The following is a 13,592-nucleotide window of genomic DNA, read 5'->3' as shown; positions in this document are numbered from 1 at the left end:
CCTCTGCGCGCACATTATCATGTCCCGACCTTCACTTATAGTAAGCTGGCATGCTGCTTGATTTCGTGTCACAGCTATGAGCATGAGCGGACTTTGGCCCGCCCCTCGGTAGAACATTCGCAGTCTGCAAGAGCAGGAAAAGGTTATTAGGCCTGGTATTGGGAGGCAGGCAAATCTGCGCCGCCTCTTCTGACCATGGCTCCAGAAGCGGCGCGAGAGCGCGAGATGCACAGGTATTGCCCTTTTTCAGCCTGTGGACGAACTTACCAACTTACTTGGTATATAGGTACTACCAGCCATGGCTCGAAACCTTCATGTCAACCGACTTTGAACCTGCCTCAAACTTTCCTCCCTCTGCTGATCAGCCCGAGGGCCATCGACCTCGATCTTCCAGAGACAAGGCGCTGACGGCTTTCGCGCAACTGGGCTGTCTCCGCCTGAACGCCAAAAGATCGGTGGTCACTTTGCTAGGCACTACAAAGCAATATATCATAGCCGAGGCCACAAAGTCTCTGTCCCTCTTGAGCGACGCGCAGCATGGTGAAGGTGACGAGCTATGGTTCGGAAATTCTTTCATTGAGCGAGAGGGTGGCATCTCGGCTGATGCCATGTATCCTGACAAATATACCGCCTATGATCCAGACGGCTCTTCTTTCACCACCCCGGCCTTGGTCGTCAGCGATATCTCAGCCCATGAGAGTTACAAATTTCGAGGCTATGCCGGTCGTGGCGTTTCGTTCTATTGTGGTGTGCCAATTACCACGAAGTTGGGCCACGTCATTGGCGTGTATACTGTCACCGACGACAAACCCCGCCGCGGCCTTTCAGCAACCGAACTTCATTTCCTGCTCGACATGTCCGTTATCGTCGTTCAACATTTAGAAAATGTGAGAAACGACCGAGCCAGAAAGAGGGGTGAACGTCTGATTTACGGGATGGGGACGTTCATTGAGGGTGACAGGGCCGAAGAGAGTGGTGAAGTCGGTTCCAGTCCACAGCACAATAAGTTCAGTGGCTCCGACTCCAGCCAGAATGCGTCATCAGAGAACACTAAAACCGCGGAGTTTTTGGGCTTGAAAATCGGCGACGCAAATGCACCTGCTGAAGACTCCAAACGCATGGGACTGCCCGCCACCGATCGTGCAAATGGCTTGCCGGGACCGCAATCTTCAGCCCCCAGTCAGGAAAACATCCACAACTATGGGATCAGACGTACGCTGGCGACGCATCCTCCGAAAACAGCCAAGGAAAAAATATTGCGCGAATCCCAGCAGGTGTTTGATCGTGCCGCAGCTGTGCTCCAATACTGCCTCGGCTCCGATGGTGTTGCGTTCGTAAATGCGAGCTCCGCTAACCTGAGTTCAGGTTCGAGCATGAAAACTTCTGGAGCTGCTGTGTCAAAAGTCCATCATGCTCGACCCAACTCAAAAAGTCACTCCAACCTCCGGAACGGAATAGAGGGTTCAGACTCCCAGGAAGGGGTGGCAAATGACGACCCCACGACTTCCAGTGACGATACCGCAAGTACGCGAAGCAACAGCGACTCCTCCGCTTCCCAGGGCAAAATACAGAGGTGTGAAGTTCTGGGTCTTTACGTGCTTGACCCCAATCAGTCCATCGGCATTGCCGACCAGACCATGCGCCGTATGGTCCGACGTCATCCAAAAGGCAAATGCTTTACATTCGACCAGTTCGGGAAACCCACATCCAGCGACGAGAGCTCCGAATCTGCATCTGCTGTCGATGGTTCCCAAGTGGATGCTGACCAACTATCAAAAGCAGCAAAACACGTTCCCACAACCAATGCTCTGCTGAAAGCGTTCCCGGGCGCGAGAAGCATTGTCTTTCTGCCTTTGTGGGACTTTGCCAAAGAGCGGTGGCACTCTGCGCTGATAGTCTGGTCAACCGATACAGGTCGTTTGACCAATGTTGAAGATGACATGGTTTACCTGAAAGCTTTCAGTAATGCCATTATGAATGAGCTCAACCGCATCGATCTAGCACTGTCGGACACTGCCAAGTCAACATTCCTTGCCAATATTTCGCACGAACTGCGCTCGCCTCTTCATGGTATTTTGGGAAGTATCGAGTTCCTTCACGACACTGCCATGGATGACTTCCAATCGTCAATGGTCATAAGCGTCGAGACATGTGGGAAGACACTGTTGGACACAGTTAACCACGTGCTTGACTATGCTAAGATCTACAATCTGTCGAAATCTTACCATCAACATCCAACTTCCACACAAGGGCATGCGCAAGGAAGCAAACCCGAAACTAACCTTACAGAAGATTTTGATATGGCAGTCGTCGTGGAAGAAGCTGTTGAAGCTGTTTATGCCGGCCAAGTCTTCCGAACCGCAAACGCAGATGCTCTCGAAGGTAAATCGCCCGTGCAGACAGCTGCGAGTCGAGCAATACAGCAACGACTAGAGCGACGGGCGAACATCAGCAAAGGCTCCGCCAAAGCAGCAAGTTCAGTCCGCCTTACCTTGAATATTGATGATCACACAAATTGGTGGGTCCGATCTCAACCTGGGGCTGTCAGGCGGATCGTCATGAACATTCTGGGAAACGCATTAAAATATACTAGCAAAGGGAGCATCAACGTGGGCCTCGGGATTGACCGCTCTCGGAACAAGGTCAGCTCACATCTACATATGCTACTGAAGATTGCCGATACAGGTCGCGGCATGTCGGGTGAATTCATGAAGAATCACGCCTTTACTGCCTTCTCCCAAGAAGACACGTTGGCAACTGGTACCGGCCTTGGACTCAGCATCGTCCGACAAATCGTCGATTCTCTGGGAGGCAAGATCGATCTGTCTAGCGAGAAAGACGTTGGCACCGAAGTAAGAATCTGGCTCAGACTTCCGAAGAGCCAAAAGGATGTGAATTCGATTCCCGAGGCAAATGTCATTCCAGACGTGCGCCAGCGCACAATGGGACGGGAGATGTGTATGCTCTTACCGTATGATGAGAAGAACAACGAGTCAGATGTCCGTTGCCTGGTCCCGATGCCGACGATAGAGAGCTCAATGCGGAATTTGGTGTCCCAGTGGTTTCGAATGAAAATTACCACGACAAAAACCATGGATGGTATCTCACCAGACTTCTTCATCTACCCTGAGCCGCCGCCTATTGACTACCTGATCGACTTTCATGGCAAACCAGAAACGGAGAGAGAAGTCCCCGTCATCATATTGTGTACGAATGCCTTCGAAGCTGCGTCCTTGAGGTCGAATGGTATACATTACCTTACGGATATTGGTAGAGTCATTGAGGTGATTGCGCAACCATGTGGACCACAGAAACTGGCTAAAGTGCTTCATCGATGTATGCAACGATTGGAGATGCTGGAAAAGGACAACCGGAAAATGCCTTCGAAGACGGCTGCTCTATCTTTCGGCCGCGATAGAGATGCAAACAAAGGGGATATCCGAGCAAGGGGGGATGCTCGAAGACAGAGCGATGAACCCACCGAAGGCGACGGACCCAGCCCGGGCTATAGACCTGCGTCTGCGCCCGTCGGAGATAGTGCCGAGAAGTCCAAATCGCCGAATCTGTCGCAAAAGTCTTCTGATGAAAACGAACCACGACCCCAGAAGCCCTCATTGATAAAGATGGGCACCTCAGAAGAGGTTGTCACACTGAGTCAATCAGCTGTCACCGACAGCGCAGCGTTAGCCCGAGATCCCGACGCCAAAAACTCACGGGTCCTGGTCGTCGACGACAATCATATCAATTTACACCTTCTTGTTACTTTCGTTCGCAAGGCTGGCCACCCCTTTGAATCGGCCACGGACGGCTTGAAGGCTCTAGAAGCGTACAAAAAGAGTGTCCGCGAAGATGGTGGGCGAAATGCTTTCAAGCACGTTTTCATGGACATCTCAATGCCCGTGATGAATGGGATAGCCTCAGCCAAAGAGATTCGACGATTTGAGAAGGAGAACAAGGTTGACCCGCCGGCCAAAATCATTGCTTTGACAGGTATGGGTAGTGAGGTTGCTCACAACGAGGCGATACACGCTGGGTTTGATGAGTTTTTGAGTAAGCCGATTGTAAGTCAGCCTTCGCTCCGATCTGGCGGCCCTAGGAGAAGACAGAAATACCCCCTCTTGTACTTTCTACTAACGCGTATTGTTACAGAAGTTCAAGGACCTGCAGAAATTACTTGTGTGATTGATCCTTGAACTGAATAAGTTGTATACAACCAGGAATGGGCAGGCTATGGATTTGTCGGTTCTTTGATACTTGCATGCATTGTCTCTGGTGTCGCTAGGGAATTTCATTGGCAGATGTGTATGCTACGACGGAGGAAGCCTCGAAATGAACGAAACGAAATAGAAGGGAATTCACAGGGCCAAAATGTTCCTATGGAGAATCTCCCCGGTCACGATGGAGCATCAATTGGGCTTTTATAGAAGCACTCTGACACGCATATTGATATCAGAAGCGCGTTTTGAGGGTGCATGCGGCAAGGCGAACCACATCAACAATGGGATCATGTAGGTTTAGCAGCAGAGGCTTCATACACAGGCACAGGGAAGAACAATGAAAGACAGGAAGTTCTGTGAGACGAGCTGACACTATAGAAACCAGGGCCTTGATTTCAAGGTTCCCTTTGTGCGCCCTTGTCGCCTGGTTGTTATTGCTTGCTACATGACACCTGCATGCGTACGGGGTTAATCTTCCTAGGTACCCACGAAGATGGATAAGTAGGTTGGACAAGTACGGTAGGTGGATACCTATATCGAACGATGGACGTCGCTCCTTTCCTCCTTTCCTCCCCGGCTTGGTCCATGTTCCCAGCTCAGTGATAAGGGATTTGTCGTGCGTGCGCGTGTGGTCAGTCTAGACATGGATTCTGGCCATGATCGAAGTCCCGGGTGGCGCAGGGCCAAGGGATAGGACTAGGACCAGGACTAGGGATAGGGACAAGGACAGAAATCTCTGACACAGTCGTCCTTCTGGTTGATGGTGATTATGGTGGTGATTGTCAGGGTATTGCTATTGCTATTGCTATTGCTATTGCTAGCGATTTGTCTGTATTTTTTTTAGAGGTGTGGCAATCAATGCTGCCACCCCCTCTCCTAGTTATCCTCATACCGAACCCTTCACACACTCCCGCATATATATATATGTGCTTTCCCTTTGAAAGATTTGCATCGCCCAACCAGCTCTGCTTCCCGTATGTGCCGCACATTCTCCCCTGGTCGTAACAAAACAAAATCTGTGTGTGTATGTGCCATATCGAACCGGAACCGTTGCCGTATGAAAAGAAAGTCCGAGAGAAGGAAAAACACAAGATGGGGTATAATGAAGTCCAAGAATTGCTTCAAATAGATCCAGGTTGTTGTACAAGGGTTCGTTCAGTTATGGAGATCGAGGATATAGGTCGACGGCGTCCAATGAAGGAGGCTTGCGTGGAAGCTTTTGAACAGGTAGAGAGATATGTTCAGAAGTTGGGGGGGTGGGTCAGAGGCAGAAATGTGTGATCAGGGACCGTGTTCGCGGTAGCTCGGGGAGGAAGGACCAGTCGGCGTGATTTTGACACGCTGTTATGAACCGGAAGATTTGAAAGCCATTAAACTTGGCTCGCGGTATCCAGATGTTCAAGGTGTCTCCAGAGGGTGCGAGGCCTAGGTAAGCCAAGACGTCGCTCGTTGAAACCCGTGTAGCTCACAAAACCCGTCCAAGAAGGATGGGTCTTTCCAACCCAATCCATGTAGTTTCGACATGGTGAAGTTCCTGTTTGCGGAATGTCATATTCAGCCTGAAGCACAATCGTGTGGACATGTCGAGCCTCCGAAGACGTGCACTTGCGATGTATGCACCTCGTCTCAACTTGTCACTCTCTTAATCCACAACCCGGTAGGTTGCTCGTAAAAATCATCTTTATCCCTCCGCTTTTGGGCGCGATGCAACTTCAGTTGAACCTCATGCTCCTCATTCGTGACATCCTGAATCTCCAAATTCAGATTGGTAATCATCTTGTCGACTTCCTTGCGTTTTCTTGAGTCATAAATGATTGCGTTCTTTTTGAGTGATTCCTGAAGTTCCCGAATAATTTTGTTTAGATTGCGCTTGCGCCGAGCGAGGTCTTCAAGTCGGGCTGTGAGAGAGGTGATTTTGTCAGCGGCTTGGAGTTCGACAGGTGTTGGAGGCAGGGATTTGGTAGCTGAAATGGTGGACATCAGAGAGACAGCCCGAGGTTTACCATTGCGGTCGTTGGCATTTGCATCGTTACCGACAGCTTTGCGAAGGATGTTGGATGACTTTCGCCCCGATATGTTGGAGAAGGGGGAGATGCTGCTGTAGTTGTCGTAGCTGCGGTTGCCACTATTGTTCGCCGCGACACGTTTGCGAAGGACAATCGGGTCTGGGACCGCTGCAGGTGGTAAGTGTACTATTGGCGCAGGACTACTTGTTAGTTCCTCTCGTGCGATGGGACTCGAAGGAATATAGCTATTATGATCCATTGTGCTGGTCGCATAAGTGTTCCAACTCGATGAAGTGTCTGGTTCACGCTGCAACGGGTTTCGTTGCACGGCAGGGTCGAATGACTCCTCACTGGGACTCCCGTCGGGGCCGATAAATGAGGGGGTGTTGGAACCTAGCGTAGGGCTGTCGGCTCCATACTCTTGGACAGTACTGGGCGCTGGGCTTTGAGCCGGTTCAATAATGGGTGGGCGTGGACCAGGACTTTGGAATGGGCTATCTAGGAGCCTGGTGTATTCGAGCTGCTTCGGCGACAATGCTTGCGGCGTCAATACCTCTGGGGCCTTTCTGGTTTTCAGCGGGGCCACGGGCTTGAGACTGTCTTCCGAGGACACACTTTTAAGGTTCGGGAGTTGTGAAGCGGCGACTGAAAGGGAGTCTATAGGAGACATGGCAGTCTTTTCGGGAGGGATCGTGTCTTCGGGAGTCTTGCTCCTTGTCTCTTTCTCGGGCGCCCTGTGTCGCTCTACCAGCATCAAAGGTCGAGTTCGAGCTTCTGGAGTGTTCTTCACAGGTTCGACTATGGCATGTCTACCACTTGCGCCTCTCCATGGTGGTCGTTGAATTGGATTGTCCAAAGGGTCGGCTGGGTCTGGTAGAGGAGACTTAGCCCATGCCGACTTCTTGACTACCTCCCTTTCCTTCAGGCCAGCCAGAATCTGCCGCGTTCTCTCCTTAAGCTGAGGGTATGGCCCTTCGAGAGTGGATGGTGTTGCTCCAGGTCGAACGGAAGATGGCTTCCCTGCCTGGCTAGGTTCGCCTGAGTATTCATCCCACCGGGTCTCTTCGTTTCCTTCTTTACGTAGATTCCATCGCTTTTTAATGCCTTCCTCGGGTGTGTTCTGTGTCACGGGGGCAGGTAACTTCCGCGGAATCTGACTTTTAAAAGATTTGTCGGGTTGTGTGGGAGTTGGGAATGAGGGTTCAATGGGAGAAACGAGGGAGGCATCAGAGCCGTTAGGGTGGAATGAGGTCTGGCTGCTCAAAGGTGAGACACTGGCTTGACTGGCGTCATGGTGATGTCTCGGCTGAGTCGAAGGCTGTGGAGGATTGAAGTCGGAAATATTGGGAGAAACTGAATCCTGGTCAATGGAGTATACCGACTCACGCTCCGCCATAGGAGGCACAGGCCGACTGCGACAATTGTGGTCAGCGTGAAGGAGGAATTCAAGAACGGGCGCAGACGTACAAAGGGAGTTCTGGAAGAGCAGTGGCCGCAACACTACTGCGGCGACTGTACAAAGACTCGACTTCGGGGATTGTCTCGAGGTATCTTTCGTCCATTGTTGGCTCGGGATAAGCTTGGTAGCCCATCTGGTAGTCTGGGGTGTTATTCCGTCTCCACATGTCTGCAGTCTAAACTTGGGAATGCTGCTGCGGCACTGGAGAAGGGTTGCGACACTCTGACAGAAGGAGGGTTCGTCATAACGCGGGCAGCCTCGACGAGTTCAGCGTGACGGATCAGAGTGATCGGGAAGAGTAGTGAAGGCGACAGATACGAGGTTGCAACGGGCTCGAGGTACGGGGTGTTGGGCACATGAGCGGTTTGTTGTGTTGGTGATGGCTTCCGCAGGCTGTCTTCTGCAGGGACAGTCTAGGTATCGATCTCAAGTCTTTTTGATCGAGTGAATGTTAGCCAGTGGTGCCAGGGGGTGAGATGCGTTGTCTCATTTTGTTTGTTCAGACTCAGAATGGGAATTCGACCAGTTGCCGATTGGCTGAGCGAGGGTTAATCAGTACCCGCGGGCTCAATGTGGCAGAATAAAGGTGAAACAAGGAATGACAGGAATGGCCACCGCCGTTGATTATTTCAGGGTCACGACTCCAGGATCACTGCCTCAGTCCTCAGTGCGAGCCAACTTTCGACCAGGATGTATCTGAGACTTGAGCATCCTGTCGTATGTTTCATGCGGTCTGGTCACTTGACTGCTGGGTTACACCACACACGTGGTGTCCAGGTATTTACGCGATGTTATAAACTTTCTTGTCATTACCTACCGGCTAGCCCAGGGTACCTGAGAAGTGTGGAGATGGAGGGGGGGGTGTGCCTGGACCAGTCAATAAGGGGCAGAACCATGGCGCCGGGAGCGAGTGGCTGGGTTAGGGGGCTCACTAGGCGGGCAGATGGCACTACTGGCACCACTGGCACCACTGCTAAGTACAGTACTCTGGGCACATTGATCGTTGGGCGCAACAGCGGAGGGCACCCAAGCCCAAGATAACGATGGCAGCCCTCGAACGCTTCCTAGCCGAGCGCCTTAGGCCCATTCGGAGATGTCATCCGTTACCCATTACCAGTACGTCGTACTACCCCTTCCTCGAGGACTCGCAGTGCTGATGGCATCATCTGACACTGGCGACGTCCTGCTGCTGACAAGATGGCAAGCACCATAGGAGGTATATTTGTTTTTTGTCGACACCTAAACTCCTTCTAAAGCCTTTCTATATCTAAGATGTATATCTAATGGCTCCATTCAATCCTGATGTCCCCTGTTAGCAAGCTTCTTTCGTCCTCCCTGACGCCCAATGGTCAAAAAGGGCACCAGAAATACCGCCATCACCGCACCAACCAGAGATACCCAGAATGTTGCCTGATATGGCCGATATGTCACCGCTCCTACCCCCTGCGCTGCGCCTCCAGCCGTACTGTAAATGCTTGTTTGAATGCCCAGCCCAACCGTCGCAACAAGCCTTGTCACCGTGTTGAATAAACCTCCTGCCACCGACTGCTGTTCACTTGGAAGAGACGACATGACGTACATGTTGGTGACGGTGAATTCCAGATCCTGAGACAGCACGCTGAACAACAATGCTGGGAACGCAAGGGCCCAGAACGATATCGACGTATATATTGCGCTGAAAAGTGCAGACGCGATCACTGCACTGACAGCTCCAATAATCATGATCACCCTGTTGGAGACTCGGTGCATGATCATTGCTGCCAGGACATTGACAAGAATTCCCCCAATGCCCGCTGGGAGGAGATGTACGGCGACCATCAGCGGCGACAGCTGGTTAATCCTTTGCCAAAGCAAAGTTAACCAAAACAAGTTCCCAGCGAAGCCATAAAACCCGAGACAGAGCACAATCACCACCAAGGTGAAATTTCGATCTTTCCAGACCCTCAAGGGCATGAGCGGATATCGGAAAACACTCTGCCAGTATATGAAGCCGGCGATCAGTACAAGCCCAACCACTAGTAAGGCAATTACATATGACGTCCCCCATCCGTCTGGTGCGTCGCCGGCCAAAGTCAGGGAGGCAGTGAACATGGCTATTCCACCCACAGCGAGAAGCGCCCCGAGAAGGTCGAACTTAACAAAAGTCTCCATGTTGAGTCCCCCGAGCTTCTGTTCGTTGTCCGGCGGGGTCGTCCACAGTGCTGCGAAAAAGAAGAAAGCATAAATGAGCGCCATGACCCAGAAAGCTGCTCTCCAGGAGGAAATTTGCATCGTCACGCCACTGATAAACGCCCCAAGCACGAAACCCACCGGGTTGCCCCCAGAAAAGCAGGCAAAGGCTCTGTTCTTTCGTCGGCTCGGTCTGTCATAGACCGCCCCCAGCTTGCCAATGGCCGGAGGAACAGAAGCCGCCGAGCTGAGACCGAGGAGACCACAGAACACATCCAAAAAGTATGCATTGGTGGCAAATCCGGTGATGAGCAGACAGATACTGAAAAAGGCCAGACTGCAGAGGAAGAGCAGTCTCCTCCCGAACAAGTCGGCAACCCGGCCAAAAAAGAGCAAGAAGGTTCCTGCCGCGAGGGTCTGGGCAGCACTGATCCAGGTCACTTCGGCTGCCGTCATGTCCAGGTCTTTGCCGATGTGGTCGGTCATGCACAGAATAGCTCCGGTGAAGATCGAACTCTGCCCTACAGCGACGGTCGTGGTAAGAACAAAGAGACATTCCTGAAAGAGACTGCTGAAACACGCCGGACGACTGCCATAGGGATCGGATTCGGTTGGAGCTAGTGATGCCCCGATTGATGCTGTCGGTTCGACCTTAGGGAAATCGATGGCCCGTGTACTGGCTTCGACGTCAAGGTCCTCTGAAGGGCGGACCTCGATAGGGGTTTTCTCCATTGCCATAAAACGGGTTGCTGGCCCCCAGCAAGGCTCAACCAAGGTGTTCAAAATGCAAGGTGATACCAATAAGGACCAATTAAAGATCGAAATGCCAGAAAACTAGACATCGAAGAAACCTCGCCTGTGAAAGCGTGGCGGCACCGGCGAAAGAGAATAAGCTCAAATAGGACGTTGGGACTCTGCCGAGAACAAGCGAACCGATACCAAAACGGCGAAACTGTCGGCAATCCTTCTGTGGTGCCTCAATTGGCGGGCCTGGTCGCCTGTCGAGTCCTGGCAATCACCATTAACATATGTAAGCTGCCCACCAACTCTGCGGATCTATTTCCGCATTTCACGAACCTGCCGCAGACGGAACTGCGAGCTTGCTTTGCTGGCTGCTGGCGTCGCTGCTACATACATATATAGTCGGTCCTAATGGAGGAACTGGCAGCTTACCCAGTCGACTATGCCCACAGGCTAATAGGCGATCGGAGCCGGGCTCCTGCGCAGGCATTCAACCATCAACTGTCTGTTTAAAAAAGGTTCAATGTCTATCGGACTGCTTTCGACTCCGCCCCCCCCCCGAGCTGCCTCCAATGGTGACATTCCCGGCACCTGTGCCGGCTGATGGCGACCGCTTTGGTAGGATCAGGTTTTTTGGCTCTATTTTTCTGCTCTCCTCTGTCTTCATCCATTCGCATGACATGATGCATTATGCGAGTTATCAATATCTCCTCTCTCGAGACATTCTCGTTGGGATTTTCCTGGGCGAGATATCTTGCCCATGTCGCTACTTGCCCCCTTCTTTCGCTCCACTGCTACGATCTGCACCACCCACGCAACGCAATGAACCGCACTAGCCTCCCTCTGGGTCTTTACATGTTCCGTCCGCCGGTGACTTCGATAGTCTGTCCGTTTACATAACTGAAAAGGGGCGAACATACTGCCAAGATGGAGCTCGCGGCCTCGGTGGCCGTGCCGGGTCGTCCCAGCGGGATGTCCCTGTACGCCGCGTTCGGGTCGTCGCCCTTGCGGTCGGCGATTTGCTTTCCAGGAATGCCCAGCGCGACGCGCTGGCCGTCGGCGGTGGTGATGAAGGCTCCGATCTCCTTGGCCCGAGTCAGGCGGGTGTCGATGTGGCCGAAGGCAATGGTGTTGGCGCGCACGCCGAACTGTCGTAGGTAAGGTTCGGTGGTCAGTGTCGGGTATCACGATTGAAGATTCCTGGCGCCGCGGCCGGCACATATACAAAAAGTAGATATGGAAGAGCCAACAAAGCAAAGAAGATGCCCGAACAAACAAAAACATACCTGTGGTCCCCACTCCTTTGCGATCGTCTTGGTCAAGCCCGTGACGCCTGCCTTCGCCAGACTGTAATTCGCCTGCCCAGCGTTGCCGTGGGTGCCAGACGTGCTCGAAATGTTGATGATGACTCTCTTCTCGCCATCTTTGACCCTGAAGTACGGCGCACACTGCCTGACCAGGCGGAAGGGGGCGGTGTTGTGCACATTGATGATGGTGTCCCACTGCTTGTCTGTGATCTTGTGGATCACGCCGTCCCACGTGTAGCCGGCGTTGTTGACGATGATGTGGATTTTGCCGTTGCCGAACTCGGCCGCCTTGGAGACCAGCACGGGGAAGTAGTTGGGGTCGGTGACATCGCCGGGAACGGAGATGGCGCGTTTGTTGCCCGGGCTGGCGTCGTTGATGGACTTGGCCACGGCCTCGCCCTTGGCGGCGTCGACGTCGCACACGACCACCTTGGCGCCCTCGTTGGCGAACAGCCGTGCGCACTCGGCCCCGATACCCTGCCCGCTACCTGTGATCTTGGCGTTCGTTGTCAGCATAGGGAGGCCACATGGATCGTGGGGAAGGAGGGGAGGAGCAGCAGGGGCAAAAACTGGGATGATAGAGCGCTCTGGGGAGGATTGAGAGTCTAAGACCCTTTGACACAAAGGCGTCTGTATTTGTGCGGCTGTTCTGTTCCGACTGAGAAGGACGGGCGCAGGGCAAAACTCACAATAGCGACCTGGCCGGCCAGCAAGCCTGAGGGGTAATTGAGATGCGAGGCGATCTGCTGAGCTCTCTGCGCCATGGCTAGAAATCAGGACTCAAATAACAGAAAGAGAAGAACAAAAGCTTTCAAGGTCGATCAATCAGTCAAGTTTTGGGGGAGAGGTGAAGAAACTCAAGAAAGAAACTCTCTACAGAACTAGTTGATTTGGAGAAAGAGAATCAGTGTACGAGTTGAGTGAGTGAGACTGAGGCCGCCGATCTGCACACTTGCCGAGGCATCTCGCAACGCTAATGATCATCAGCCGCCGAGGCCGCAACCGAGAGAGCTGGCGCCGAAGGACGTACGAGGTCAGCCCAGACGACATACTGTACCTGGGAGAAAGTAGTAACGAGGTAAGACGCGGCTTCAAGAGTCGTGAACCCAGTCTACTCCTAGAAGCCATTCTATGCAATGTATCGTCGACACCCTCCGCTGTACACTAGTTGTTTCCAGTATGCCACAGGATGCCCGGACCGATCTGCCCAAGTCGTCGCTGTGGGAAGCACCAACTCGAGATGCGTGCCCTGTGTTGCATTGTGGATTGTGCCTCTGGGGTTGGCTTCCGCTTTCTTGGGCGTCTTCTCCCGCCTTCTTGAGGCCTTCTGCACTGGCTCCTGTATTTCTTTCGAAGTCTAGATTTGGCCGGTTTCTCAACAAATGTGTCTCGGTACCGTGCTCCAATGCTTCGAGCAGTTCCCGCGGACTTACGAGCAGATCCGGGTACCTTGTATGGAGGACGTCGACCACATTTTAGTATGGCGGTCAACCCTTTATCATCGTAGAAATTTCCGAGTGAGTTTTTCCAGTCTCCCCAAGCCTTTGTAGTGCAGTTGATGGGTGTTAGTACCACAATGGCTACTTCTTCCTCCGGCATCGCATAGTTTGGCAACAATCCCAAAGGCATACTGCCCTCCTTTTCGTCCACTAAGCCCAGCAGCGCGAAGACCTTGCCACATTTAGCTGCACAT

General features: G+C 52.6%; 4 protein-coding genes across 4 annotated transcripts; 1 reads left to right on the top strand and 3 right to left on the bottom strand.

Moving 5' to 3' along the window:
• Positions 1-195: 195 nt before the first annotated feature.
• Positions 196-4,193, top strand: Z519_01122 (uncharacterized protein; the record flags this gene model as incomplete). The annotated part of the gene is made up of 2 exons (XM_016758879.1): positions 196-233; positions 287-4,193. 2 exons carry the CDS (start codon positions 196-198, stop codon positions 4,191-4,193), a joined length of 3,945 nt encoding a protein of 1,314 aa, XP_016624207.1.
• A 1,650-nt stretch (positions 4,194-5,843) lies between these two features.
• Positions 5,844-7,848, bottom strand: Z519_01121 (uncharacterized protein; the record flags this gene model as incomplete). Its single annotated transcript, XM_016758878.1, has 2 exons — positions 5,844-7,635; positions 7,691-7,848. The coding sequence occupies 2 exons, from the start codon at positions 7,846-7,848 to the stop codon at positions 5,844-5,846; spliced, it is 1,950 nt and encodes a 649-aa protein (XP_016624206.1).
• A 1,127-nt stretch (positions 7,849-8,975) lies between these two features.
• Z519_01120 (uncharacterized protein) lies at positions 8,976-10,583 on the bottom strand (the record flags this gene model as incomplete). Its single annotated transcript, XM_016758877.1, has 1 exon — positions 8,976-10,583. The coding sequence occupies one exon, from the start codon at positions 10,581-10,583 to the stop codon at positions 8,976-8,978; it is 1,608 nt and encodes a 535-aa protein (XP_016624205.1).
• An 860-nt stretch (positions 10,584-11,443) lies between these two features.
• Z519_01119 (uncharacterized protein) lies at positions 11,444-12,663 on the bottom strand (the record flags this gene model as incomplete). Its single annotated transcript, XM_016758876.1, has 3 exons — positions 11,444-11,740; positions 11,879-12,529; positions 12,589-12,663. The coding sequence occupies 3 exons, from the start codon at positions 12,661-12,663 to the stop codon at positions 11,444-11,446; spliced, it is 1,023 nt and encodes a 340-aa protein (XP_016624204.1).
• Between the last annotated feature and the right edge of the window lie 929 nt (positions 12,664-13,592).

This window comes from Cladophialophora bantiana (genome assembly GCF_000835475.1).
Source record: "Cladophialophora bantiana CBS 173.52 unplaced genomic scaffold supercont1.2, whole genome shotgun sequence".
Taxonomy (NCBI): domain Eukaryota; kingdom Fungi; phylum Ascomycota; class Eurotiomycetes; order Chaetothyriales; family Herpotrichiellaceae; genus Cladophialophora; species Cladophialophora bantiana.
The sequence above is the reverse complement of the archived record's forward strand: the minus strand, read 5'-3'. Positions and strand labels throughout refer to the sequence as shown.